This window comes from Sander lucioperca, chromosome 13, assembly GCF_008315115.2.
Source record: "Sander lucioperca isolate FBNREF2018 chromosome 13, SLUC_FBN_1.2, whole genome shotgun sequence".
NCBI lineage: Eukaryota > Metazoa > Chordata > Actinopteri > Perciformes > Percidae > Sander > Sander lucioperca.
The window spans coordinates 9610775-9638553 of NC_050185.1; the positions used below are offsets into that span (position 1 = coordinate 9610775).

General features: G+C 39.7%; 1 protein-coding gene and 1 long non-coding RNA gene across 2 annotated transcripts; one reads left to right on the plus strand and one right to left on the minus strand.

Annotated features, from left to right (window-relative positions):
- Positions 1-1871: 1871 nt before the first annotated feature.
- On the minus strand, positions 1872-26996 carry LOC118496613. The gene is made up of 3 exons (XR_004899220.1): positions 26986-26996; positions 24931-24937; positions 1872-2018 (listed from the first exon to the last, which is right to left on the minus strand). It is a non-coding gene; the product is annotated as an uncharacterized LOC118496613 (long non-coding RNA).
- Positions 6090-15910, plus strand: LOC116064895 (protein phosphatase 1D-like). The gene is made up of 7 exons (XM_031320263.2): positions 6090-6776; positions 8452-8680; positions 8878-9002; positions 9126-9307; positions 9580-9807; positions 12480-12567; positions 13730-15910. The coding sequence occupies exons 1-6, from the start codon at positions 6254-6256 to the stop codon at positions 12561-12563; spliced, it is 1371 nt and encodes a 456-aa protein (XP_031176123.1). The 5' UTR covers positions 6090-6253; the 3' UTR covers positions 12564-12567; positions 13730-15910.
- Positions 26997-27779: the final 783 nt, after the last annotated feature.

Here is a 27779-nt window from a genome sequence, read left to right on the forward strand (position 1 = left end):
TATTTATGGAAAGATTAGTTTATGTTCAGGCATATTCACCTCCACAGTCAAATGTTCATTCCTAACTGACAGTAAATCAGGGGACTCAATGCAACCCTCAGACCTGCACAGTATACCGTAGACCCAAACACATATCAGTGAGGTTAAGCTTTCACATTTAGCTGTTTGGCTTTTAGGTAGGCTATTATTACCTATAATTCTTCTGTATAAAGTAAAGATGGGGAAATGTATAGAGTCTAATGCTGCAATAGAGAGGCATCAGGGCATGTAACCCACAACAATTTTCTTTTCAACTGCATTCTTATCAACAGCGCTCTTATCCAGATCCTTCATCTAACCCAGAAGTGCGGTTTTGAATTAACCTCAAGTCAATATCATGGTCATCTATCACGCTGACAGGAGCAGACTGGTGAGTGTGACATTGGAAAGATAATCATCTCAAGAGGAAATGTGGTCTTCTCTATCAAAAATGTTGCTCAGCAGATCAAGTCACTTGCGGTTTGAACCTGAGGTGAAATAGGCTACACAAAGACGGACAGTGTGTGACAGCCAATCATTAAAAAAAAAAAAATGTTTTGTCATTGGAGGATGCAGGATATCTCATGAATGTTTTGTTGTGAAGCAAATTACCTCAATATCTACGGACGTCCCGTTCTCCCTTTCAGTGTTTAAACAATAAAACATTATAGGTCGATAAAGCAAACTTAGAAGCAACATTATCTTTGTATCTTATTACATTTATCTATGATCTTTGTCACCTTTGACATGTACTTTCTCAACCTCATCATCATCATGTAATTGTCATGATTACTGCAATAACTTGTTACACTATGCCCCGTGAATGATAGCTGTACATTAAAGCGTAACTCTCGCCAAAATGCAACCTAGGGTCTTTTTGTAAATATACCCGAGTCAAACTTTCGTTTAAAAGCATATTTAGGACGGAAGCGTCACTTTTAAGATTTACCGTATCTTCGTTTTTCGGTCAAATGGCCTTTTGAATGGGAGTGCTAGGGGCACTTTTATGCTAGCCTCAAAATAGCTATTTTTAAAACACTAAGAAGGCTCGACACAACATGAAACTTCGCTCGAAGTATCACCAGGGGCTCTACACCTTAACGAAAGCATTGACAACATTGTTTATGTACACAGAGTTTACTAAAAAGAAAGGTTTTGAACAACTTACCGTAGCTGTTGTTCTTCCGGTCGCCGTCTATCGAGCCAGTCAAAAATAGTCGAGGGAGGAGAGTAAAGATGGAAAGCTCCAAAAGCTTAGTATCCACGGATAATTTGTTGTTTTGTCGTTAGTGAAAAACAATATTGACCTTGTAGTTGAAAAAGTAGTCTCATATAAGAACGACATTTCCTCCTATGCAGTCCGTTTATTCGCATTCTGAGATCGCCTATTTTTGACTGGGAAAACGGCGGATAACGTAAACAACTGCTGACGTGAGTTGCTCAAAACCTTTCTTTTTAGTTAATAAACGGACTCCATAGGAGGAAATGTCATTCTTATATGAGACTCCTTTTTCAACTACAAGGTCAATATTGTTTTTCACTAACGACAAAACAACAAATTATCCATGGATACTAAGCTTTTGGAGCTTTCCATCTTTACTCTCCTCCCTCGACTATTTTTGACTGGCTCGATAGACGGCGACCGGAAGAACAACAGCTACGGTAAGTTGTTCAAAACCTTTCTTTTTAGTAAACTCTGTGTACATAAACAATGTTGTCAATGCTTTCGTTAAGGTGTAGAGCCCCTGGTGATACTTCGAGCAAAGTTTCATGTTGTGTCGAGCCTTCTTAGTGTTTTAAAAATAGCTATTTTGAGGCTAGCATAAAAGTGGCCCTAGAATTCCCATTCAAAAGGTCATTTGACCGAAAAACGAAGATACGGTAAATCTTAAAAGTGACGCTTCCGTCCTAAATATGCTTTTAAACGAAAGTTTGACTCGGGTACATTCACAAAAAGACCCTAGGTTGCATTTTGGGGAGAGTTATGCTTTAACATCAAACTCTGGAAGTAGAAAAAAAAGCATGTTGCTATCAATGTTATTCAGTGACTGTGTTTTCCCATTTCCCATCTAATTTATTAATTTAAAGCTAATAAATGAAGGAAAAGCTCATTGCTGGTGCTAGTGAGTTTGCACAGAAAATGCTGGACAATCACAATGTAAGATAATTGCTATTTCAATCCTACAACATCTGTAAAGTCAGAGCATTTTACAGATGTTCAGTTTGGGTGTTTTCAACAACTTAGTTGTAATATACCTCTTTGCACTCATTCATCTGCAAAATCAACCCTTAATCATTTTTTTCCACCATCCATCTCCTTTTAAGAACATAAATAGCATGATTAATAAAAGGCTCGATATATTCAGAGATCACCTTAACATATTACATACATATTTATACAGATAAGAGATACAACTTTCAGGGTGAATTAGTTAATTGTATTGATTGTTTCCAGCTTGTTAACATGTGTTGAAATGTTTTAGTTAGTTGAGTAATCAACCCAGAGAATCTCAAATCTATTTCAATTCTTACATGCAGTGAGATGACGAGTCTGCACTAACCTCTGTGAACGTGTTGGAAAAGGGCATTACCCTGATGTGTCTTCTCTCTGTTAGAAAAAGAAAAAAAGAGAGAGATTTGGGTTGAAACCTGTTGACCCTTGGTTCTATTCTCTCTTTGCCCTGTTCCATGGTCTTGGTCTTAACATTTGTTTTGTTTTTAGCTGTATGATGAACCTGTCACATAGACTAATGGCCAGCCCGGAGGTCGACTGAGGTCCACATATGATATATTTACCTTGTTACATCACCAATTAATCATTACACTTTGACCATCCTATATGCTAATTAGGGAAACAAATGCCTTCAATAAGACATAGACACACACACCCACACACACACAGTTTAACTGTGATTTGCTCATATCAAAAAATGGTTAAATTACCATACATTTATATGGTAATATTTGAGTGTCATTACCTTTCTCCTCTTTGGTTGGGCTGACTGACACTTCAGCAGGCAGGGAGCCAAACAAAGCTATTTTTGTGGATGGACCATTATTCAAGAGCTGCATGGGGAATCTGTGAGAATGCAATCCAGGTGTCATTGCCCCTTGGTAATCTCTTTCGTCTTCAGGAATTCATTTTCTCAGCAGCTTCACTTGAAAATGACATTCTGACACCATTTACATGGAAATCACTTTGCCTCTTCATCTCTAATAGTGGCCTGTGTGCAGACAGGGCCTCTCAGAGGGCTAGACTATTAATGGACATCAACAGTAAAGAGAATGAAGAAAGGAAGGAAGAAGAAAAGAAGGAAAGAAAGAAAGAACAAACGAAAATGAAGAAGAGGGTGGATACTTAAACATGGGATTTTCAGGGTTAAAGTCAAGGACAGCGCTTTGGGTATTAAGGGATGGAGAAGGGATGAAGACACTGAGGGAAAGTATAATGTGGGAAATTCCTATTTCTCCCCTAAAGCAGATGTATCTTCTCTCTCCCTCTCTTACTCTCTACCTCTCTCATACACAACAGAGAGATGTAAAGATTTTCCCTGAAAGAAGAAGGGAAAACCACCATCAAAGCTCACAGCTGAGTAGGTCTTGAAAGGAATGCATATAGGTTTTGGGATTTTGTTAGGTTGCAATAAGACCAACTTGAGGTAACAAGTATGTGTCCTTTTTTGGAAAGACATCTGATTATTACCATGCATCTATTTTAGCTTGTAAATTTACATCAATCATTTATCTGTGGTAGTGGTCATCGCAATGCAAACCAAAGATTTAAAAAAATGTTTGTGAACTTTATGTAATAAAAACAGCAATATTTCAGAGCAATCTCAACAACCACATCTCTCAAGTCCAAAAAGGCATGTCTGTAATGCATAACACACATACTGTGCATCTCCATACACACTACACACACTTGTACTACTTGCACACTGTCACTTGTGACCTTAGGCATAAATGCATGCTTACATACACACATTAGCAGTACATATACACATAGTCTGCCATAGGTGGGATTACCTTGTCAAGTCATGAATCAATGTGTGTCGTATGATAATGAATGTGAAAGTAGTTTTCATATAAAGACAATGCATCAACATATGAGATCCCTTGTAGAATTTTACTTGTGATAAAATAGATACATGTGGTGTCATCATGCCCTTTGTGATAATTCCTTTTTTAAACTATGTATGTCCAATTTCTGTGAAAAAGTGGGGGAAATGGTGGAGGATTAAGGTTATTTGATTGGATCAACACTGCCTCCACCAGGCATTACTCTACTACTTAATAAAGAGCTCATGCAAACACACAGGCAATAATACAACTTAAAATATGATTATTATTTTCTTATAGTTTGTTTTTTATTAAATATGTTGTATTTTTAAACACTGCAACACTACAACATGATCCACGTCCTTTTCTTTTAAAACTTCCACTAGACGTAGCTTTACATTCATTCAACTTGCACAACGCAGGTACAGTGCATGGCATTGCTGGCATGCACAATTTGAATTGTATTTATGAGCAACAAGCATGGTGTTTAGTGAATGCTTTGTACGACATAATCACATTAAGTAGATTGATTTGGAGTGAATCTAAAATCATCAGGCTGAAACACTTATTGGCTTTGCAAATAATTTGGGGGGAGAATACATATCTCAAGTTGTCACCACAGGGTTCATTAGGTCAGACGGTAATGAGTTCCATGCACCTCCCCTGTGAGATGGGATGTTTTATCAAACATGTCACATGCACGCACGCAAACACCTACCACAAGTTCCCAAAAGACACAAACCCAACCCAGATCTAAGATGAATGCTGGACTAGAAGCTTACATTAAAAGCATTTTTTGGAAACGGGGTGTACAATGTTTCATGACACAAGCAAATTAAAAATACATGTATAAGCCACATTCAATAAACTAATATAGAGTAAGAGTACGAGCAAAGCTGACATGCCGACACACCTCGACAACAGCTGGGGTGTGGTGGAGATTGCTGAACTGACAGTGGCTGTGGAGCAGGATAGGCCTTTTCACAGCAGAGTTTGGACTTGGCATTGCAGAAAAAGAACAGGTGTTACTAATAGCCATGCTAATAACACTAACAATGGCCTCATTCTATTCCAGTGCTCCAGTAAGCTGTGACAGTGAGCCAGCATTCACAACAGGGAACCTGAAAACAAAGCAGCTAAATGGAATTCATTCATTAATTGAACCTGTTACACCTGTAGTGCTTTACCTGCTGTGACATGCCAACATGTCCTCCTGAATGCCTTTATCCTCACCTTCACCCAAGTTTAGGTGTTAAAACACTTGTGGTGTAAGTTAAGCCTGAGGCCACTCCAAGTCATGTATGATCAGGTCAGAAAAAGTCTTTTAAGTGTATATCTACGTATACTGACAATTAAAAGTACACGGCTTTTGAAAATTTTCAAATTAGCCAAAATATTATAATTCAAATTTTTAAAGATAACGTTAAGGCAATATAGGTTTGCTAAAGAAAGGAACACGTGTTGCACTGTGTCCGAGTAACTTGACGTTAGGTTTAACGTTAGCTTAGTTTTGAATTATTAGCTTACGATTAATTTAATGGCCATTTCCCAAACATTTAAAAGCTGCATGCAAGCTGTAATATTGCGTCTGTAAATATTTGTGGAGGATAGACTCATTGCTGTCACAACAATGCAGTCTATTAACTGTCTATGGGTCTATGGCCACAACAGGAAAAAAAAAAATTTAAATATCGTTTGCTTACTTTGGCTGTCGTTCTGTCATACTGGGGGGGGTTATGGGCAAAATTCCTCATTTTTTAAGCGTATTTTAGAAAGTTCTCTTGAGTTACCATATTGCGATAGCACAGCAGCTGGGATTCGTCTATGACAAGCTGAGGACGATATCATCAAGCGAGTCATGAAAAAGGTCATATTCACAACAATTTGCAGTTGTTAGTGGTCTGTAATGTGATCGCTACATCTAATTCCAACTTCTTCGAGCGCCAGTAAAGGCAGCATAGTCATGCGTGTCATGCGTAGTTGCAAAGTCGTTCCTGGAAAAACAGGACGTCATTACGTACAGCGGGACGTCTCGGAGAAGATAAACAAAAAGGAAGGAAGCCTTCGGCCATACGTTCGCGGCAAAATCGGTTCGAAAATTTAGCTTGCAAGCTACAGTTAACAACTACATGTGCCCTTATATTGCTTAGATAGTTACCATTTGGTGTTAACAATCATGGACGAGGGAATAATATTTCGTATGAGTGCATATTCCGTGCAAGGTGGGAGGAAATACATGGAGGATGTTGTCGATATAAGAATCGAGTACGAGCCGACGCAGTCGCCGTCGCCAGGCGAAGATGATCCAAAGTCGCAGGGACATGGAGGACAGGGGAAAACGGAGAGTGAACCTACAAAACAGACTGAAAATGAGACACATGATCAGAACGTTGCTGCCGAATCTGCCCCAGTTTCTGCAATGTGGGTAGAGAGTCTATCAGAAGAGGACAGTGGCAACAACAGCGCACCGGTATCTGAGGAAAAAGTCGCAGGGCAAGCAGTCGACGCTCGGAGGTCTGTGGCGTTTTTCGCTGTCTTTGATGGCCACGGGGGTCGAGAAGCAGCACATTTCGCAAGAGAGAATCTGTGGGAGTTATTGAAAAGACAGCGGGGCTTTTGGTCGAAGGATCACAGTGAAGTGTGTGCTGCTCTAAAGAAAGGGTTCATCGCCTGTCACCATGCAATGTGGAAAGAGCTACGTAAGTCATCAAAGTTAACGTTAGCCTACGTGTATGTCTTCCCCCCCCCCCCCCTCCCTCATATTGATTGCTGCCTATTGTTCATAATTGTTGCGGTGTCCTACTCAGCTGGTATGGTGATGTCCATTCCTCTGCCAAATGAGCCATCCTATTACAAATGAACACAATGAGCCGTCATCTGACCATAACACAGCTTTCAGAGTTGACATAACCCCTACTGGGATGTTTTCATCACAACACTAGCTACATAGATAGAAGTGGGTCAAGGGTTGAAAGGGAAAAATAAACATTTTGCTAACTTGCAATCGTAAATAACTCAATTTAGCTGTGCAGTCCTAGTATACATGTGCATTATAAAATCCTATTATTTCTGTTATATCTTCTATTATATCTTTCTGCAGAAAGGGTTTGTAGAAAGTGGCACTGGATCGGGAAATGTGTCTATAAAGGAACCTAGAAGAAGTAAGACTGATTGTAAAAAGTCTTTTTGAGTAACAACTGTAAAACTAACCGGAGACATGATGCCCAGATCACATCATTTCACTATGAAGAAAATAGACAAGTAAAGCAAACTGTGATGTCCACATGCCACACAGCAGCACATCTATGATATTAACCATCCAATATTAAAGTGAAAATGGACAAAACCACAAAGCCAAAGAGAAGCTTTGGCAGCTTGTTGAAGATCACCAGTGACACTGATCCTGACACAAGTATAGAGTAACTGTGTGCTGTAATGAGGGACTGTTGGGGTGTAATTTGGGAGAAAATGGGGTGTTTCAGTCTGGTTAGTAGAATGTAATACTGGTTAAGCCTCAGCTGAAGACTTAAAACTAGCACAAGGCTACCCTACATCGATAGATTTCTATGGCAGCATGGGTCAAACCTATTTAATCCTGCTTTATGAAACTGAGTTTCTCCAAAAAAAAGTCAGATGTACTCAAGTAAGCCTGGATTATGTGTCGTCATGCTTTATGAAACCGCTCTCTTACCGGTGGCTATCAGAATCTATTTTCATCAGTAGTGTTATGTGATAGTGATAGTTTTGCAGATTTGCAGAGTTTTCATAAAATTAAGCACATTCTTTAAATATCTTCTGTGTTTGAGTCTAAACCTCTTTGTGGGCAAATTGTTTTACATGTATTGAACTCCTGTGTATGCAGAAAGAAGCTTTACATGTGTGTGTGCTATCATATCTTGTGGTAGATGGTTTTAAAGACGAGGAAAGGCTTCCTGACCTAGACAATATTAACACCTTAATGCCAGATTGAAAGGCTTCTTAATTATCATATTATATTCCTTATTCATAACCCTCTTATGCCTCCATTGGTGAATTGTGGAAATCAGACATAATTCCAGTAAGAGAGAGAAAGAGATTCCCTCTTTACTAGTTGCTGCAAGTGATACTTTTGTTAAGTGTTACTTTTGTCTTAAATCTAACCATATGCCTTGTGTAAAAAAACTACTCCTGTAGTATTTAATAGCCTGTATGTTGCGGTTTCAGTATCATCAAGTGATGAATTTTTAGTTTTTCTTAATGGACAATGTATCAACACTTTGGCATTGTGTTACTGCCCTTACTGATACTACCAACAGTGTTTCCCTTACAAACTTTTACCGTAATGATCAGTGAGTAACAATCATTTTCCTTTTTATCGATCTTTTGCTCTTACAGCGGAATGGCCAAAGACTATTACTGGCCTGCCCAGTACATCAGGCACCACAGCCAGCGTGATTGTGATCCGTGGAGTTCACATGTACGTTGCCCATGTAGGGGATTCGGCAGTAGTGGTTGGCGTGCAAGAAAATGACTCTGATATCAGGCTCCAGGCACTTGAAATAACACAAGACCATAAACCTGAACTTCCTAAAGAAAAACAAAGGATTGAACGACTGGGTGGCAGGTGAGTTGGTGAGCAGGACATTTTTCAAGATTGAGTTTTATTATAAGGTCAGGGGGCTATGTCAAACAGCCAAAGAGCATCACATGGAGAGGCAGATAGTTTCTTGCACTTGTCCCTTTCATCATCGCTGTATTTCCTGTCAAGCTTGAAAACTTGCCTTTGTGTTGAAGTACGCTGTGTCATTCTTGTAACTGTAGTGTAATGAAGAAATCTGGGGTGAACCGTGTTGTGTGGAAGAGACCCAGGCTGACCCATAACGGCCCTGTGAGGAGGAGTACAGTCATTGACCAGATCCCCTTCCTTGCTGTGGCCCGGTCCCTCGGTAAAGATACCACTTTTGTTTGTTAGGATTAGTGTCCATACAGTTATACTGGGTGTTTTGTAATCAATCATTTTTGTTTAGTTATTGCTCCAAAAGTGATAATATTTCCCTATCTGTTGAAAGGTGATCTATGGAGCTACGATTTCTACAGCGGGGAGTTTGTGGTTTCTCCAGAGCCCGACACCACCGTGATGACGCTTGACCCCAAACGGCATCGCTACATCATCCTCGGCAGTGACGGACTGTGGAATATGATGCCACCCAATAATGCGGTCAATATGTGTTCTAGCCACGACAAAATGGTGGTACGTACTGTAATTGTACGAGAAATACAGCTTCTTATGAGACGTGGTTCACAATTAATCCCGTAGTATGGAATGTGATTTTTTTTTTTTTTTATTTATTTACAGTAGTTATAATATCGACAGCTTGAAAATAGTAGCAGTAGGAGTATTTATCTTCACACTTGTTGAAGCCTGGAAGCTTTAGAATTTACCGGATTTTATGAAATCATTAATTTTCTTTCTCCTCCTGCTGCCTCTTTTTTAAAAAAAATTGTTTTAATTTTTGCTTCCAGGGACCAAAGGGAATGTCTTGCGCCTGCCGGCTGGGATGCACAGCCCTACTGTTTTGGAAACAACGCATGCTCCGTGCAGACAACACAACGGTTATTGTCCTGGCCCTACAGGTGCGCGGGGACCCACCCATCCCTATGCATCAAGATGAGGTCATTGTTGACATGTCTACAGGAATGGACCATGTTCCATTCCCAGGAACTACTTATAACACATGTCAGGTCCCACAGGTGAGTGCCAGAGCATCGTTGCATCCTCCATGTGAAAGGTTTCATTAGGAGGAACCATATAAATCATCACACATCACACAGGTGCACATACCTCCGTTTAGTTCCGGTGAAGTCCACACAAGTCGATTGTCGAACTCATACAATCCAATGTTCCAAAACTTATTTTTTCCACCAAAAAACGGGTGGTCACGAATTGCTGTGGTTATGTCCATAGTAATGACTATGTAGCAACATAGATAGGCCGTAGCACAGCTGAGCCTGCACAGCTCCAACAAGGCTTGAGTTCTTGCGCGTGCTCATTAGGGCTGGACCCGAATATTTGAATATTCGGTTTGGTATGGGTTGGTATTCGATTTGAAAATTTGACATTCGAATATTTTTTTTTTTTTTTTTTGCACAACCTGGCATCCCCCTCCAAACGGTTCTCATTCGCGCTTGAATATGTTCGAAATATAATACTCTCTTTTACAATTTTCTTATATAGCCCAGCCATTTTAATAGGATGGACAACCCACCCTCGTTATACTTAATACATATATTTGCTTCTTCTTGGACTACTAAAGTGTTCCTACATGTCACATGCCCCAGTTAAAACGCCCATGAGTTGAACGTCATTACCGTCGCAATTCAGCCAAAAGAAGACAAAAATGCCGAAGACTTCATCTGTGTGGGAGAACTTTAAATTAAGTGAGGACAAGACAAAGGCAGAGTGTCAAATATGCAATTTGAAACTGGTCTACCACAACCGCACATCAAGCTTGAGAAATCACCTGAGTTCTGTAAGTAGAACGAGCTGCTTTTATCCGCCATTTACACGTGATAAAAATGTGCACTTAATTTTCATGGAAAATAATGTGACTTGCAAATAGGCTATGGCAGTTAATGACGAACAGTAAAAACGTAGCTTTTCTTAAGTTAACAGATCTGTGTGTGTGTGTGTGTGTGTGTGTGTGTGTGTGTGTGTGTGTGTGTGTGTGTGTGTGTGTGTGTGTGTGTGTGTGTGTTTTATATCATTAGTCAAGTCTCCGTTCTCGGGGTATATAAGCCCTGCTCGCGTGAGGCGCGCCGCTTCCTGCTCGCGCTGTTCTGTAGTTTATTAAAAGTTTATTAATTCTGAACGCGTCTGGCCTGTCTATCTATATTGCACCAATACGACACTGCACTCCCTTGTGAAGTCGTTTGGATGAAAGGTTCTCAAAATAATCAAAATGCAAACAAACAGACAGACACATAGAGATTCCTGCCTTTATTAGAGATAATAATATGTTCAGCCCCCTCTCTCCGAAGCTTCGAATATTCGATGCTCATTACTACCGAAGCTTCGAAGCTCAAAAAATGGTATTCAGACCAGCCTCATGGGTAACTACACAACAGTGGAGACTGTCAGCTGACAGACGAAGACGGAGCTTTGGGATAACGACAAGATTGGGTTAGTGACATAACCACGGCAATTCTTGACCATCGTTTTTTGGTGGAAAAAATAAGTTTGGGAATATCGGATTGTATGAGTTCGACAATCGACTTGTGTGGACTTCACCGGAACACCAGAACTAAACGGAGGTATGTGCACTGGCTGAATTAGCACAACTTGTATGAATTTCTTTCACATCTACTGCAGTCATATTCACTGTGTTCACTCGAAAGGAATCAGTTCACATGGCTAGGCACTTGTAATGACATCTTGAACATGTTAAGAGGCCAAAAGTTCTCTCACACTACACCGCTCCTCCGCTCTCTTCACTGGTTACCAATTGCTGCCCGCATCCGCTTCAAGACACTAGTACTTGCATAGGTTGAAGAATGGGATGCCATCCCACAGCAGTGTGTGACCAGGCTGGTGACCAGCATGAGGAGGAGGTGCCAGGCTGTTGTGGCTGTGTATGGTTCTTCCACACGCTACTGAGGCTCCTGTTTGTGAAATGAATAAATTGTTCAATTGCCAATATGTCTTGTTTCTTCAAACTTCAATCATCCAATCCACCAAAAACCAAATGAGTCAATGGCAGAATAAGCTGTTTGGCATTGACAGAGAACATTTGGCAAATATTTCATGGGCGCCATCCACATACTCAGCGCTGCTGCTCATCCCACAAATGCATGTTCCTTACAAATGGGGCACCATTTGAAAGGGAACTAAAGAGGCTTTCCAACGGTATCAGATTTCTTGCCAAAAAGCATTGTTATCATAGAGAAATAATCTACCAAACATAAATTTCCTTACTTTTTGTGCTAAGTTTATATATATTTCTTGAAGCTGCACTTTCATATGGCTCTTTGTAGCTTTGCTTATTTAAAGCTAATGTACTTGCACTTAGTACTTGTTGTCTGGAATTTGAACCTTCAGGGTTGAAAGCACTTAATAGTAAGTCGCTTTGGATAAAATCGTCAGCTAAATGACATGTAATGTAATGTAATGTAAAAAGCATGTTTAAAACCTGCCCCGTTTCAGCTGCCTGGGTGCGAACTGTAGCAGGAGCATAACTCGGTATAGGCAACACCGATTACTCCGTGACCACAAACAACAGAGCTACGTGTTGAAATCGACCGGAATTGTCCTTTTAGAATATGAAAGTTTGTAGTCGCTGATGGCTGTTGATGTAAGGTCATATCGGCATTTTCTATCATTGGACCATTGGTTTCAACAAATCACTCTTTGTTTTCGGGGCCAACAGGAGGAGCCTGATGATGACATGTTTTTTGAAGAAGATGGGATATATGGAGAAGAACCTGAGGGATGGCCATGCCTGGAGTGGTAGTGAGGTGACTGTTATAAAAATGTATCAACGTGCCAATGAATTATATGATGTATTAGCAGAATAGCCAGGCTTGTCTTGTTGAACCTGGTGGCTAAAATGCAGCTATTTGGATATAAAAATGACAAACATCCCTTACAGCTGGTTGGTCCTCTCTGCTGGGGAGAATTGAAAAGCTACAGCTGTATTGATATTGCACTGCTGTAAGAGAGCTGTAGATAATTTATTTCTTTGAATGTGCTCTAAGAGAGCTGTAGATAATGTATTTCTTTGAATGTGCTGCCCAGTATTAACCAAGTCCATTCATGAAAGTGAGATAACCAATTAAAAATCATGAAAGGACATTGTTAATTAAAGATGGTTACCATCACCACTGCCACCTTAAACCTTCTTCCCACTTTAGCCAGGAGAGGGAGACAGTGGAATTAAAATGGCTTATTAAAATATATTGTCAACATTTTGAAAAGACAATTCAAAGTGCCAACACTTATTACAGTATACTGGATATCACACCCTTTATAGTTTATTGTATTCCATTTGAATATGTACCAAGTGAGAAGACGGTAACATTGGTGATGGTTTGCTTTTTATCAATTACTATGGTATTTGATCAACAAATGTCATATTTATCTCTATTAATTCTGTCTCATCATCCAGTTTTGATAAAATACAGTATCTAAAGACCAGATCTGTACTTTACATAACCCTTTAAAGAGGAGAGGGACTTTCTTTGGGAGGAGAAGATGGCCATTTGGTTGTTCTGATTTAGCCTTAATATTTTTGAACAGACCACTATATATACATATTTTCAAAGTGAGTCGCTACAAGATGGAGAGCACTTGGAATGCTTCTACCTCCCAAATTACCCAGCTTCAGCGTTTTTAATTGAAAGTCATTTATCTTTTTTCACTGCCTAGATTCTCTACAATCTTAACTCAATATTGTTTGTCAAACTGTTGTTTATTTCCATGATTTTAGTCTTTGTCCATTTGTAACAGCTTTCATCTGTGTCTCATTTATTCATTTTAGATTGATCAATAGCAAGTTGTGTTTCAGAGCTTTTGACCGACATCATTTGAATTAATTTAAATGTATAAATACATGTATATTATAATATATGATATTAAATTATATCTTATTTGCATTTTTTTTTTTTTTTTTTATGTCAGCGGATTGATGCAGCAAATGCTTCCACAGCTGCGGAGAAGGCATTTGGGCTGTATGAAGCAGCTTTTTGTGCCACGGCACAGCTCTTACCTGATGTTGACTCTGTGAGGGCCACACTGCCCCCCTCAGAGGGTTCCGTGAATGTTTTCGAAAAGCATGACTCTACAACCCAAATGGACTGTGCAACTCCTTCGTTAAAAAGGTCTCGCCGTTCTCCGCACATCCCCCCTGAACTTAGAGGTCCTCCCCGTCTGCTTGGCCGGTCTTCCAACAAAAGTTTCCCCCAGAAGACGCCTCACAGCAATGTACAAATCGAAGAATCCCGTCAAACTCGCGCTCCAAAAAGAGAAGCTCCCCTGAGCACAGCACCACAACGCTGCCTTGTGCGTGTGCTGAATCTTGTTTCATAGAAACGGTGTTTTTGCCCTGAGGATAGAAGGATAATCTGCATCGTGTCAACTTTGCTCATGTATCAGGTGTGCCACAGGCCTAGTCCTAGATGTATACTTTTTATACAAAGTCTTTTGGTTTTTGTAAATATGAAAATTGAGATTGTAAATGTGTTGCTGTTTTAACCTTTTCTTCTTGCTCTCCTGTCCCCTCTTTAAATTTGAGTGTTCGCGGAAAATTTAGATCCATTCAATCTACACAATCTATTTTCATACTTATAAGTATGTTTAGTATATCCAAAAGACATATTTTAAAGAAGATGGATCACTACAATATATGACAACATCAGCTCACCAAAATTGTGACACAAGCGATCTTCCAGTTCAGATTTGTATTTGTTTTTACTTGTTGGATGCTATAACATGCCAGTCTTTCCTTCATTGGGGTCAATACCTCAGACCAAGTGTTTGGAATCTTTCCTCTTAGATCAAATGTGCTACTATGCCACCGTTAGGGGTTTCTTTTATTGTTTAATCAGGTGCAATCAAAGTACCTGGTAGTGGTAATACTGTAGCATGCAAAATAATGGAAAATTGTGCAAGCAATGGTCTAAGGTAATTATGTAGGTACTGATTTTTTTAAGCCTATATTATTAGTTTTGTGTCTTTACCAGTGGCTAATTATGTACTGTCATGATCACAATTGCTACTCAGCTAATTGTTGTATCTTATGCATAGTGTGTGAGGAGGTGTTAAAGGGTCAGTTCACCCAAAGCAGGGAAAAAAAAAAAAAAAAAAAAAACATAAAATATATTTCTCACTTTTCCTAGTGGTATCTACCGATGTACATGTGTGGTTTTAGTGAATTGACCCTTTTGCCCATTTCTTTGCTGGAGGGTTGATCCATTCCAAGCATTGTCATTGATGATGTGGCCAATGGTTATTTGTATTGTATCGGGTGCTGATGTAAAAGCCAAGATCAATACCTGTGCCTCTCTGGAAGGTGGTTAGGAGTGCTTTGCCCTTGACTTTTGTTTGGGTAACATCCAGTTCATTTTAAGTATCCGCTATAAGGCACTAACACCATTTCAGTAGGCCTTCCCATTTGTTTTCATATATGGTATCCTTGTGTGTGGTTTTCTCCCATAACTTGTGTTTTAATCGGCACATAATACACCATATGGTACGAATGCAGGAAGGTCCCGTTTCATAAATTTAAAGTTCTAACTTGTGTTAACATGTCAGCTGACTTACTGTTTAAGCTGATTTGTTTGCCTTCCTTCTCCATAAAAGTGTCATGGTTGCCTTAGCACAAATGAGTCAGAGGTGCTTTTCACAGGTTTTCATATTTAGGACTCAAACGGGTGAGAATCTCTAGAATATGTCAATGTGAGTATGGCTGTGTATCATGCACTTTTCACTTCCACACCACTGTCATATTACCATCTACATTATAGCATCCTAAACCTGGTTAATGTTTTTCAGTTATATTACAGGGCAGTTTTTTGGTTTTGTACAGTACATCAATATGCAATAGAAGTTTGTACAGTACATTATTATGCAAATTTATTGTTTATTTCAGGAGTCTGGCATGCTCAGATCTACTGTGTATGTTGTGAAGTGTCCAGAGGTAATAGATGTTAATGGGCATGTGGTTTGTTTTTGACAATACTTGGGTCTGGCTTCGTATTTACTGCAACCAGTTTTCAGGACTAACTGTGTAAGCTACATGTGTTGAAAGTGACTGGATATACAATGTCTGTGTTGTAATAAAGTTCTCATTTTCCAATCGGTGCTGTAATGTTTGTTGCAGTGTCTATGTTGTTCAAAGAACAGTATCTAGTCCAGTGTGAAACTGTTATCATGGCCATGATTAATGACTCAAACATGTTTCTGTTTTCTAGTCACTTGATCATAAGCTTTGTTAATAGAACCGTGTTTATATTTTCTTCCGCTACTGTGTAGCTTAAATAAAGAGGTAATATTTAGGCTCACATTTTTACAGGGTGCACTGGTGTTATGTTCCAGTAGATGGTAGTAATGTAAAGGGATTAAACAAGTGTGTCCCTACAGTAACTAGTCTCTCCAATATCTTTTTACACCCAGTGTGTTGTTGATCAGAGAACCTGAAGTCTACAATTTAAATTCCACAGGTCTGTCTCAGTAACACTGTACATAGCACATAACATCTTGGCTTTTTTATATAAAATGTGGTTTAAAATGACAGAATATTTAGGTGGGGACAACTTTAAAAAGTTTGAGTCAATAAAGCTTATTTCATGAAATAAATTTTGATTTCGGTTGTAATTTATTTTTTAACATGCTCAGAAAATGGAAAGTTAACTGCTACAGTTATTTGACAACTGAGCAAACTCCATCTGCTGAAGTGATAAGGTCAAAAGCTCCAGAACAAGTGAGTAAGCAAACCTTGAGTTGAGTTTGCGTATGTTTTGCACTTCTGTATTTCGTTTACCCTATTTAAAGAAGACATATAGCCAAATATTAAAAGGTTGCTGGCATAAATGACAACTATTATTGGGTCACTAGACTATTTAAATATAGCCACTTAAATGGGAAAAAAGACTACACATTATATTTGATTTATGCTGAATACCCAGTATCAATTGCAATTTTGGCAACAAATATCGATCTTTATCAGTTTTCCACCTTCCTACAAGTGCATGAGGAGCTCCTGGGACACATCAATGTCCGTTGTAATCATTTCAAGCTTTACTTTCTCAAAAGAGAAATGTTTTGTCATTGATTATTATACTGTAGGTAAGAAATGAGGCCAGTGCTAATAAGATTGTACCTCGGGCCTTTCCATTCCTACAGTAAGGTGGGCTTGAAAACGTGACTCACATAAAAGGTAGATTAAAAACATCCCATGTCATTTTGTTCTTGTGATGTCATGTCCCTGTGACATATACTGTATTTTAGGAACATATTTCTTGTTCTTACCCAGGGTCTGTTTCTGAGACATTACATACATCAGATCCATGATAGCAGTGTCTTCACTTGAATATTTCATTGACTGTCAGCCTAGCATCTGTTGACCTGCCTAACATGCAACATTCCCCTCTTACTGCAGACAGTCTGTCACTGTACATCAGCCAGTGAAGCGTATCATTGTCCACCACCTTTCCCTCTACTCCCCCTCCTCGTATTTCCTACAAATAAGCATCATCACAGCAAACTAGGAGGGACACAGAGCGCAAATACAATTCTGACACCCCATTCCTTACATTGTCAACAGTGAAACACTTGTCTTCACCCCATATTCACAACATTATTGTGGATTCAATGGGAAGATAGTTCAATCTGACAGACTCCTGATCAGATTACAGGGTAGTGGGTCTAAACTTTTGTTTCCCCCACCACTGAATACCCAATGGTTTCAGCTCATTGAAGACCACATTTACTTGACACTGATAAAGATCCCTTTATTTGCAATAAGAGCAGCCCAGATTATTATAGCATGGATTCAAATGTAGAAGATTTGTCAGCTTGTCCTTCTGTGAACACTACTCCAGCACAGTATAACAGAAAGAGGTTTCAAGTTTAGTAATGCTGTTTAAGCCAAATTCCTACCCTATATGTTATGTAACTTAAAAATAGTTGCATCAGACAGTTATTGCCTCTTCTTATGTGGAAGGAGTGACAATTAGTCATCCTTAACACAATTTGTGTTATGGTTTCAGAATGATGAAGATAGTTCAAAAATCATCCTGCCTATTTTGTATCTAATTGTTCTCTACTTAGATGTAAAATAGGCAGGATTGTTTTCACCTTTCTATTCTATTATCTCAAATGGCTTGAAAAATAGTGCATATGTACCCGTGGAAAGGGGGGGGGGAGGTCAGATCTCATGCTGGAGCATGCCCCTGGACCTCCCTAGGTTTGGGCTAATCCTAAATGTTTACAATGTCTGGCTCTGCCCTTTACTTACTCACTTTATGTTGTCTTTCCCTTTGATTTGTAAATCACTCACTCACTCACTCACTCACTCACTCACTCACTCGTTTGCTCTGACTGCTACCCTCACACTTTCTTCTGTCTCTATAACCCAAACAACAGAAATGTATTATGTAACTTCATACCTTGCGTCCCATGAAATGTTGATCATTAAATTACACCTTAACACACAGTATAGACAGGAGCAGTGAGAGCTGTGAGTGTGAGAGTGTCCGGTGGAGCCTGCCTTTCCATGTCTCCTGTCTCTTTCTGACAGTATCAGTAGTGTTTCAGCAGGCCTTTAATGGCTCGCCCTCTGCCACTCATGGGAGGCTCTAGAGTAAGTGCTATGAGGAGAAAGACTTCTCCAGATGATGGGAGGTGACGTGCCCTCCTTTTCTTCTCTCGCTCTGACTCAAAGAAGGCAGGCAGTATCGGGATCAAATACTGTTTTCATCATAAAAAATGATTCCATGTATTTGTACTATTGTAAAACATTGGACTCTTCTTGGACTTTTCCAGACTAAAAATCAATAATGAAAGGAGTTTAATTATTATTTTATCTATGTGACAAGTGTCCTGTTGTAATTGAACACAGCCTTTCTGGTCCTGTGTGGCACTGTGTGTGGTTTGCAGGCATCTTGTGATGTATCAGAATGTTTCTAGTTATGCTCATTAGCTGATCTTGATGACGGTTGCTGAATAGGGGGACTTGTTGCCACACAGAGGCTTCCCTTTGTGGTAGGTCATGAGGTCTGGCTCCATATTGACGCCTCCAAACAGGATGGTCTGTGTTGTTGACCAGGATCACATGGACCTTGCCGATAGCACTTTAGACAAGAGTCACTCATTTAGACAGATTGCACCTTCACCCCTAATACAGTCATCACCCTCCCTTTCCGCTTCATGGCTTGTTCACGGTCCAGCGCCTCCCTCCACAACCTCTTTCTCACCCTCGGATATCTCAGTCCACTCACTTATTCACTCTCTTCACTCTCATAGACAAAAACTCACATGGACACCCAATCGCCTGCAGCTCAAAGTCACTCTTTTCTGCCCATTGCAGCACATGTGCACAGAGCGAACACAATCTGAGAAAGTGTCATGGACTGAACTTAATGTCCACCTTATGTCCAACAAAAAGGACCTCAACGGTTCTTTTCATGTTATTTCTTTATGTTACATGGTCATTTTTAATGTTTTTTGTATTTGTTGTATTTCAATTCCTCTGTCAAGTTAGACCTCGAGTCATGTTGAACTATACTGGGAATTAGTACACAATGTCACCAAACTCTAAAACCATGATTATGATGTAAATTGTTCCGCCCTAACAGGTAAAACAAGGCTAACAGGAGAGCTGTCAATCAAGCCCCCAGTGTTGACAAGAGGTCTAATTAAGCAACATGAGTGCAAGCACCTGTGAAAGACTCCAAAACAAACACAACCCTGACATATGACAAGTTGTTCTGGCTAACAATGATAAGTTAATTGCACTGGTGCTCTGGAGGTGATTATTCCCACTGAACTACTCCACTGGCGGTGAATCAATCTTGTTAAACATGCCAATGGGTCCTGCTGTACACTGTGGTGTAAAGTAGATGTATGTGCAATTTTCACTCAATTGCTTAAAACTCCAGTCACTATTAACCTACAGTAGACTCGTATTGCCAGACCCTCCTTCACGGGTCTGGCTAGTCCACAAAGCATTCCGGGATGGGAGGAAAACGTGCTCTGGTTTATTGGCATTTCTTTAAACCAATCACAATCGCCATGGGCGGCGCTATGCGCCGGTCAGCACCTCTGTGCCACTGCAAAATAGCCTCGGGAAGGAACTTGTTTTGGTGGAACATGTACGTTCAAAGGTTGTTTTAGTCGTGCAACAGAAAACTCAGATTGGACAGATAGTCTAGCTAGCTGTCTGGATTTACCCTGCAGAGATCTGAGGAGCAGTTAACCATAGTCCTCAGAAATCCACTGGAGTTTAGAATGCCAACACAAAGAAAGCAGAAGGTAAAGGACATCCGGCTGTAAAGAGTGACATCCGGCGGAATTTCCGACGGCAACGGACCATTCCCGGAAGTGGAACGTCGTGGATATAGACTAGTTTTAACCTAGTGAAAACCTTGTGAATACTTGTAATAAATGATTGTGTATGTGAAATAATTTCATTCACACAGTGTAGTGAGTATTAATTCCACTATTAAAACATTCTGCTAAATGCATCACTCAGAATATTTTTGTTTTGTTTGTTTGTAAAGTCAACACTGACTGTAATTTGAGGTCTTTTAGCTCATGGTTCAAAATATCTGCATGAACTACCCCATATTTGAACAGGCATGTGTATTCTCTACTGTGGTGATGATGATTCTAATTTTTACTCTATTGAGTTCCATTTGACAGGCAACATGATCAGCTGTTGCAGGCAACTTTTAGCACCTTTTTATGACATGTAAATGTAGCCTACCTGAAATCATCACAGACATTGTTAACAATTCCTGTATGTAAAATTGGGAATACTGATTCCTAACAGGCAGCTGATGTCAAAAGCTGATGTTTTGCTGTTCTCAAATGAGACACCCAAAAAGCAAAATACAGTTTGCTTCAAGTACCTTATTCACGATCCTCAGGCTCTCTAGGCACACTTCAACTTCCCAGGAACGAGCCAACTGTTTGAGAAAAGGTTTGTCCGCTGATTACTAAATCCATTTTGGCTCAGGGGCCACAGCAACACAACTAATGCCCCCCTCACATTATGGCCAGATAGGCTTTGGCTAAACTGAAGGTGAATAGTGGGTGCTGAGTACTGAATGACAACAATTATCTGTGAAATGGGCCATTTTAAATATGAAATGTTACATCAAATGAGTTCATTTTACTACATTTCACAGTGATGACTTGATCTATTCAAAGTAACCTGCCACTCTGGACTTTTTCACACTGGACGTTTTGACTTCTTAAACACAGATGGTGTAAATAATAACGTCAACATTGGCTGCAGTCCATTTCCCCTGCTCAGGCAAGACAGAATAAAACATCTACGCTGTTCTTTGAGTCTACAATTTTAGACAATTGCTGTGACAATGAGCGTTCCTTAATAGAGCGAGAGATGTGACCCACAATTGCATGTTCTCATTTTGGAGCTGGATTTAGAGGTTTTTTGAGGTGAAAATTCTTAGCTGTCTTTAAGTCTTGTCTGTGGCTGTCTCCCTGAAAAAATCTTATTTTACCTCACACATAAGTTTGGCATGTCTAGGTGTCAGGACGGTGTTAGTAATATACCAGCGTCTGAGAGAAAATCATACAAAGGTTAGCATTTACTTTCTTTACTTGTTACAACAAAAGCCAAGATGCCTACGCATTTGGGGGAAAATGCACGTGAAAAACCCTGGCCTAAGATTTGAGTAGGGCCCAGTTATCAGCTGTCAAACCTAAGGAGATTTCATGGGGAATAGCGTGACACAATAATTAGCTATCAAAGGTGACATCCTGAGACGTTAATGGTGTGTGAGGGGAGTACTCCTCTTTTTGTCACCATATGGCAAAAGACTGTTTAATCCTCCGCTAATGTGTCCTTGCCATCATTGCTTTCAGACGTCCATCTGACCTCCCATAGCTTATGCTAATGCTCTTACTCGGATCAAACCTCTGAAGCCTGGATTATAACGCCATACAGGGTCATTGCTGTGAACCAGAGGTGAAATGTGTTATCCTGCCTGACACGCAGTGCTTACATAAAACACAGTGCTCACTGGGTTATATGAGAAGGTCTAATAGTAATCCCACTGACCTGATTAAAAGTGTGCAGACCTTAATCTCAAAAATCAGTGTCTCTAATATGTGTGTCAAGAGTAGATAATAAGATACAAGAAATTATAAATCAATTTTAGTGTGACCCTAATGCGGAATTCAATTAGACTCCCCGGCCCTACATGCTGTCCCTAAAGTGAAACTGTTAACATTGTTGTTGTCAGAGTCAATCAGTCACCATACCTCATAATAAAGCCATTTTATGGCCAGGAATCAAGTCGACTTGGTTGATCATCAACAAATTAAATTGTTTTGGTTTTAACCACGTCTTGTTTAGACTTTTAGCATTATTTAAGATGTCACAGTTGGCATTTTAGATTAAGTCAGCTATGGTTCCTGTGTCGGAAGCATCTAAAATCATACCTCAAACAAGGATTATATGCAGTGGTACCATGTTTTTGCAAACACAAAATAAATAGACAGACTAAAATATAGTGGTGTGCAACAAAATTAAGTTTGTTTATTGAACTTTTTCTAATTTTTCTGGCTGCACTCCGACCATTTGATATTGTCATGGCCTTGAAATTCCCTTTGTCCCATCCGTCTGGTATTTTGGCGCCTGGCGAAGAGAACCTGGCACACAGGTAGGAGGAGAGGCACAAACAGGTGAGAGGTTCAAGTCTTAAACAAACTGCTCGGAGCAAATGAGCAGCAATAACATAATAATACTTAAAACGTAAATAAACATGTTTTTTTAAAACACTCCCCAGCCAGTAGATGTGTATAAAAGCTGCTTTATACCGTATGAAAAGTTTCCCCTTCAGTTGATCAAATCCCTGCAGCCACCTGAAGGCAGCAGAACACATATGTTGATAAATCTGCAGCCTCTGATTTGAGAAGTGCCGCACAGTGCCATAACGCACGACTGTCCACTGTCTTTTACTTTCATTAAATCGCTTGCAAATTGCACCAGACTGCTAGAAAATAGCCACACACACACACACACACACACACACACACACACACACACCTCTGCACACATCAGACCAGGTCCATTATAACTCTGTTTTCTGCCTGTGTATGTAGGAGACATCAGATTACTGGTGCTCATTAATCCTGTGCATCACAGCCTCCTTTCCAATTAAAAAAGGAAGAAAGAAATCTGCAAAAAGTCATGCATTACGAAGCAAACGATGTTGTGTTTTATCACAATGTATGCATTGATTGATATGATGTAACAATGTACAATGTGAAATAAAGTACAATTATGACTGAAATAGCGTTGGATCGATGTCGATCATATGAACAGCTTACCAAGCAATTTGTTTATTACTCATTTCTATCATCATTGTACTAATACAAGGGCTCAGGGAGGGGGCCTTAGCCAGAGCTGTTATTAAAGCCCGAGCGCCGACAGCGGCGAAGGCCCTATTGAAACTGAAGGGATTATTATTACGGCAAATGAATCGCCTTTTTGAGGGGCTTAACAAACTCACCAAAATTGGCAGACATCAAGTCTGGTGAAAATATTTTTAATAAATAAAAGTATTTTAAGGTTTTCGGGAATAGGTGCAAAAAAATGGCTTGCTAGCGCCCCCTACAAAGTTAAAAAGATTGAGCCCCTGCAGTACGTTTAACGTACACTAACAAAACTTGGTACACATATGTAGCATGTCAAGACGTACAAAAAACGTCATTGGAGCCATACCCTAAACCCAACAGGAAGTCCGCCATTTTGAATTGAAAGTTCAAAATTAGTCTGATTTTGGCCATTTCCACGTCATACTTTAACAAACTCCTCCTAGAGATTACATCCGATCAACTTCAAATTTGGTCTGTACCATCTTAAGACGTTAGAGATGAAAATTTATTAAAAGAAAAACTTTTCGTCATAGGGCCTGGCTGTGGCGGGGCGGCCATTTTGTGTGTTTCGCCATCGAAACAGGAAGTGGGTGTAACTTGAGTGTACATTGTCCAGTTGGCTCGAAACTTTTCAGGATTCATAAGAGTCCAACCCTGAAGACATGGAAAGGCTGATATTGGCTCAAAGTCATAGCGCCCCCTAGTGGCAACAGGAACGAACTACTCGGAGAGATTCCATCCATCAACTTCAAATTTGGTCTGTACCATCTCAACACCTTAAAGATGAACAGTTATTAAAAGAAAAACTTTTCGTCAATCGGTGTGGCCGTGGCGTGGCGGACATTTTGAGCATTTATCAATGAACGAAGAAGTTGTTGTAACTTTAGTGTACATTGTCATATCTGCCCAAAATTTCTCAGGTTTGACAAGGGTCCAGGCCTGAGGACATCTACAGGCCAATATTTACTTTTGGTCATAGCGTCCCCCGCTGGCAACAGGAAATCCGCCTTATATGACAAACATCATCCGATTTACATGAAACTTATAATGTGTGGTCTACATGTGATACTGAGATGCCCCCTATACTTTAACCACGCCCATGTACTTAGGCCATGCCCTCCTCTTATGGCTTTTGAACCGTTAAAGGTAGAGTCTTGTGTGAGGTATCATTGAACTCAGCAGAGTTCCGTTTTCATTGGTCATGGTTTGGCCCACCCCCTATGCTTTAGCCACACCCCTTTCACAGCTAATGAACTGTATGACGTAGAGTCTTGTGTGAGGTATTATTGAAGTCAGCAGGGACTTCCCTTTTCATTTGCGGTGTCTGAGTGCCGCGCAAATGCACGGTTGCAAGGAGTGGCGTCCACCAGTAACCCCGACGCGCACAGAGGAGCGAGGGCCTGTCCAACGCTGCCTGCAGCTTTAATTAACTTTGCATTTCTTGTTGCATAGTAAGCATAAGGCTTTAGTCATTCATGTCAATAACAGAGTCCCAAAAGTCCAACTAAATAACTGAAGAAATAGCCTTAACATTCACTTTGAAGATGTCACAAGAAAACAACTATCATGATACCTTTTAAGTCAAGTTTATCTATTGGACTTTAGAGGGGCACAGTAATCTAATGTAATATCTTCAACTCTGTTGGGAGAAACTCAAAAAGCAAGTGCAAAACAACGGTGATATAATACATTTTAATTTGTGTTTTTTTTCCCCCTTGTATATATTAGAGACATTCATGTCACTTGAATACACAGGTCCTAACACACAAGCAGTAACAAATGTCCATGCAACAGTGGGAAACCTAATTGTCATAGGGAAGCATTTTTACACACACAATTCATTGTTCTTGTCATCTAGTGTTATCTACCAGTGTGCCAAGATCATGTGTGAAGGCATGGTGGCACCGGACTGCAGTTCCCATTCAGTCACACCCTGTCACAAACTCTTGGGCTACTCTGCAAAAGGCTGTACCAATGTCAAACCTTAATAGTCTTTACAGGCTAGCTAGAGTTGTTTGCATGTGTTTGTGTGGGCCTCATTATTTGTATGTGGATAACCAAATGATCCAGATTAGGATTTTGACAATGTGACATGAGTCTGCATATTTTGGTTCTTCGAAGCGGGCTATTTATATCTGGAACTGTTGTCAGAGCAATTTTATTGTCAAAGCTTATTTTCTTAGATTCATAATAAAAGATTGTTGATATAATAATGATTTTAGATGAGAACATAATCTGTAATTATTGCAATTACATTTTCACAATGAAAACTCACCTATACTTATACATGATACAACTAAATCAAATTGAGACTAAAAAAAATAAAGGAGACCAAACCAAATTCAGTTTAAGAAGACTGTGAGTGAAAAGTAAAAAAAAATCCAACTTAAAAAGACAAATTAAGCCAGAACATATCTATTTAATTTGACATTAAAATGGGAATTTTTCATGTAAACACAAAAATGTATTAAACAGTGATGAAAAGTGTGGAAACAGTGGAAACCTTGTGGAGCACAAATTGATGACACCAGTAACAACACAAGAACATAAAACCACTTTATGAATGAATCTATTGCCCCAATGCATGCTGGGATGGTTCTCAATACACCTATAATGGCACACGGGGGAGGTTAGCCTTCAGGGCTTTCTGCCATAAATCTCTAAGGTTTAATCAACAAAACTACTTAGTTAAGTTTAGGAAAATATGGTGGCAGAAAGCTTCTCCTGTGTGCTACCTCATGTAACTGCAATCACATGATCAGCACTCAGCCAATCATATGAATGCTGCTCATGGTTTCAACTCTTCACTAATTGTGCCTTTTTTTCAAAATAAGAGGGCACTTTTACCCAAGATAACTCCATCCAGGATTTACAAATCAATCTTCCACCTGCCTTTAAAGAACCAAAATAGCTGGATGAGAATTGTTTAGCCTCGTATTTATGCTTGTTAGCCTGAATTAGTTAAGCTACATTTAAAGAAAAAGGGCCCTGGCATCTGCTTTCCTTTACAGGCAGTTGTGTTGAATATGTAAAAGTGTTGCGATTAAAAGCAGCAGAAACACTGGCAGTGACAGAGGAGGTGTTGGACAGCTCCCAGGCTCCAGGACGTCCTCCTGCCTTCACTCTCACCTTAATCCAAACTGAAAAGACAACACATTCTAGCAACAAATTCAGTGACTTGAGAGCTGCCTCCATCGCCAGCAGGGAATTAGGAATGAGATGAGTCAACTGTTTCTTTTCACTCTGTGTTTTTGCATCTGTGAGCATCTGTGTGTTTGTGCACGTACCCAGATTTGTCAGGAACACAATGACAAATACAGTAATACAAGGACAAACAGCAACAGTATGTAAAATCAGACACTCCTGTGTTATAAAATGAGTTCCTTTGTACAATCATTTACTTAACAAAGGCTTTTAAGAATTAAAATGATATGTGCTATGTCACTTTCTTGCCAGATTTGCAGAAATAAGTTCACTTTTGCTCACATTTCATTCATATTTAGTTTTTCATTTGGATATGTGCAGTACTTTTATTTTTTTCATTTTATGTTTCTTGCCTTTTTTCTTTTCCTTTACGACTAAGGGCCCTAATTGCACAAGCACAATGACAAGAGAAAAGCGTTTTTTGGCGCATAGACTGTTTGGGCGTCTCCAAGCGCACCAGCATCGGTATTTTTGGTGCATGTGGCTGCAGTAGCGCAAAGTTCAAAAGGGTTGGTAGAAGTTGAATATACACTCACCAGCCACTTGACATAACATGACATACAATCACCTGCATCTCAACAGGATTTACAGCACAGGAACACCCAAAGCCAGCAGCACTATAACTAGAAATAAATTCACCTGTATCTCAACAACACAGGATTTACAGTGCAGGTACATTCAATTAAAGCCAACAGCACATAAAATATAAAAATAATCAAATCAATCAATGTACAGTAAGTTATCTGGCATGCATACTATTTCAAAGACCATGCTTCAACAGGCAACACTCTATGCACCTCAAATATCTACACAAAAAATCTACTGTATGGCCATGGAATTATAGATTGGTCTGAATCTACTGCATTTTAGTCCACCCTTGTGTGCTTTAAATAAAATAAAACATTGTTTTTGTAAACTATGTTTTGGTTGTACATTACATCTTCAAACGCTGACTGAATAGAAATAGTTTCTTTGTGTATCTTAAGATAATCTTGTCGGGGGAATGCAGGGTGACCAATGGTCAATCCCCAGAGCACAGATGCTGACTGAATCATGGAGCAAAGTTAGAAAGGGTCATCATAGGACAGATATTCAGTTTGACAGGACACAAATCATCTGATGCAACACTTACAAGTCATTATATAACTGAAAAGCAGTTCAATTCCTTTAAGACCAAGGAAAATAAGCCATTCAAAACTCAAATCAGAGGTCCTCTCTGTTCACTGAGCTCTTCATCCTGTAATAGACCAGGAGCTCAGGGAGTTTAACGCATACATTGAACCGCCTGTGTTTGTGATATTATTGCATCCAAGTCTGAATGAAGTTGCCTTGGTCAGCTATTTCCATCCTGCAGCCCTAATCACGGGACCCATTGTGATAAGCTTCGATTAGTCTC

What these genes read in the sequence shown, in the direction of transcription:
- LOC116064895 (XM_031320263.2), top strand. Translation starts at nt 6,254, where the DNA reads ATGGACGAGGGAATAATATTTCGTATGAGTGCATATTCCGTGCAAGGT. An exon ending in TGCAATGTGGAAAGAGCTAC is followed by an intron (nt 6,777 to 8,451) that starts GTAAGTCATCAA and finishes TTGCTCTTACAG; the next exon opens with CGGAATGGCCAAAGACTATT. An exon ending in CTAGCCACGACAAAATGGTG is followed by an intron (nt 9,308 to 9,579) that starts GTACGTACTGTA and finishes TTTTGCTTCCAG; the next exon opens with GGACCAAAGGGAATGTCTTG.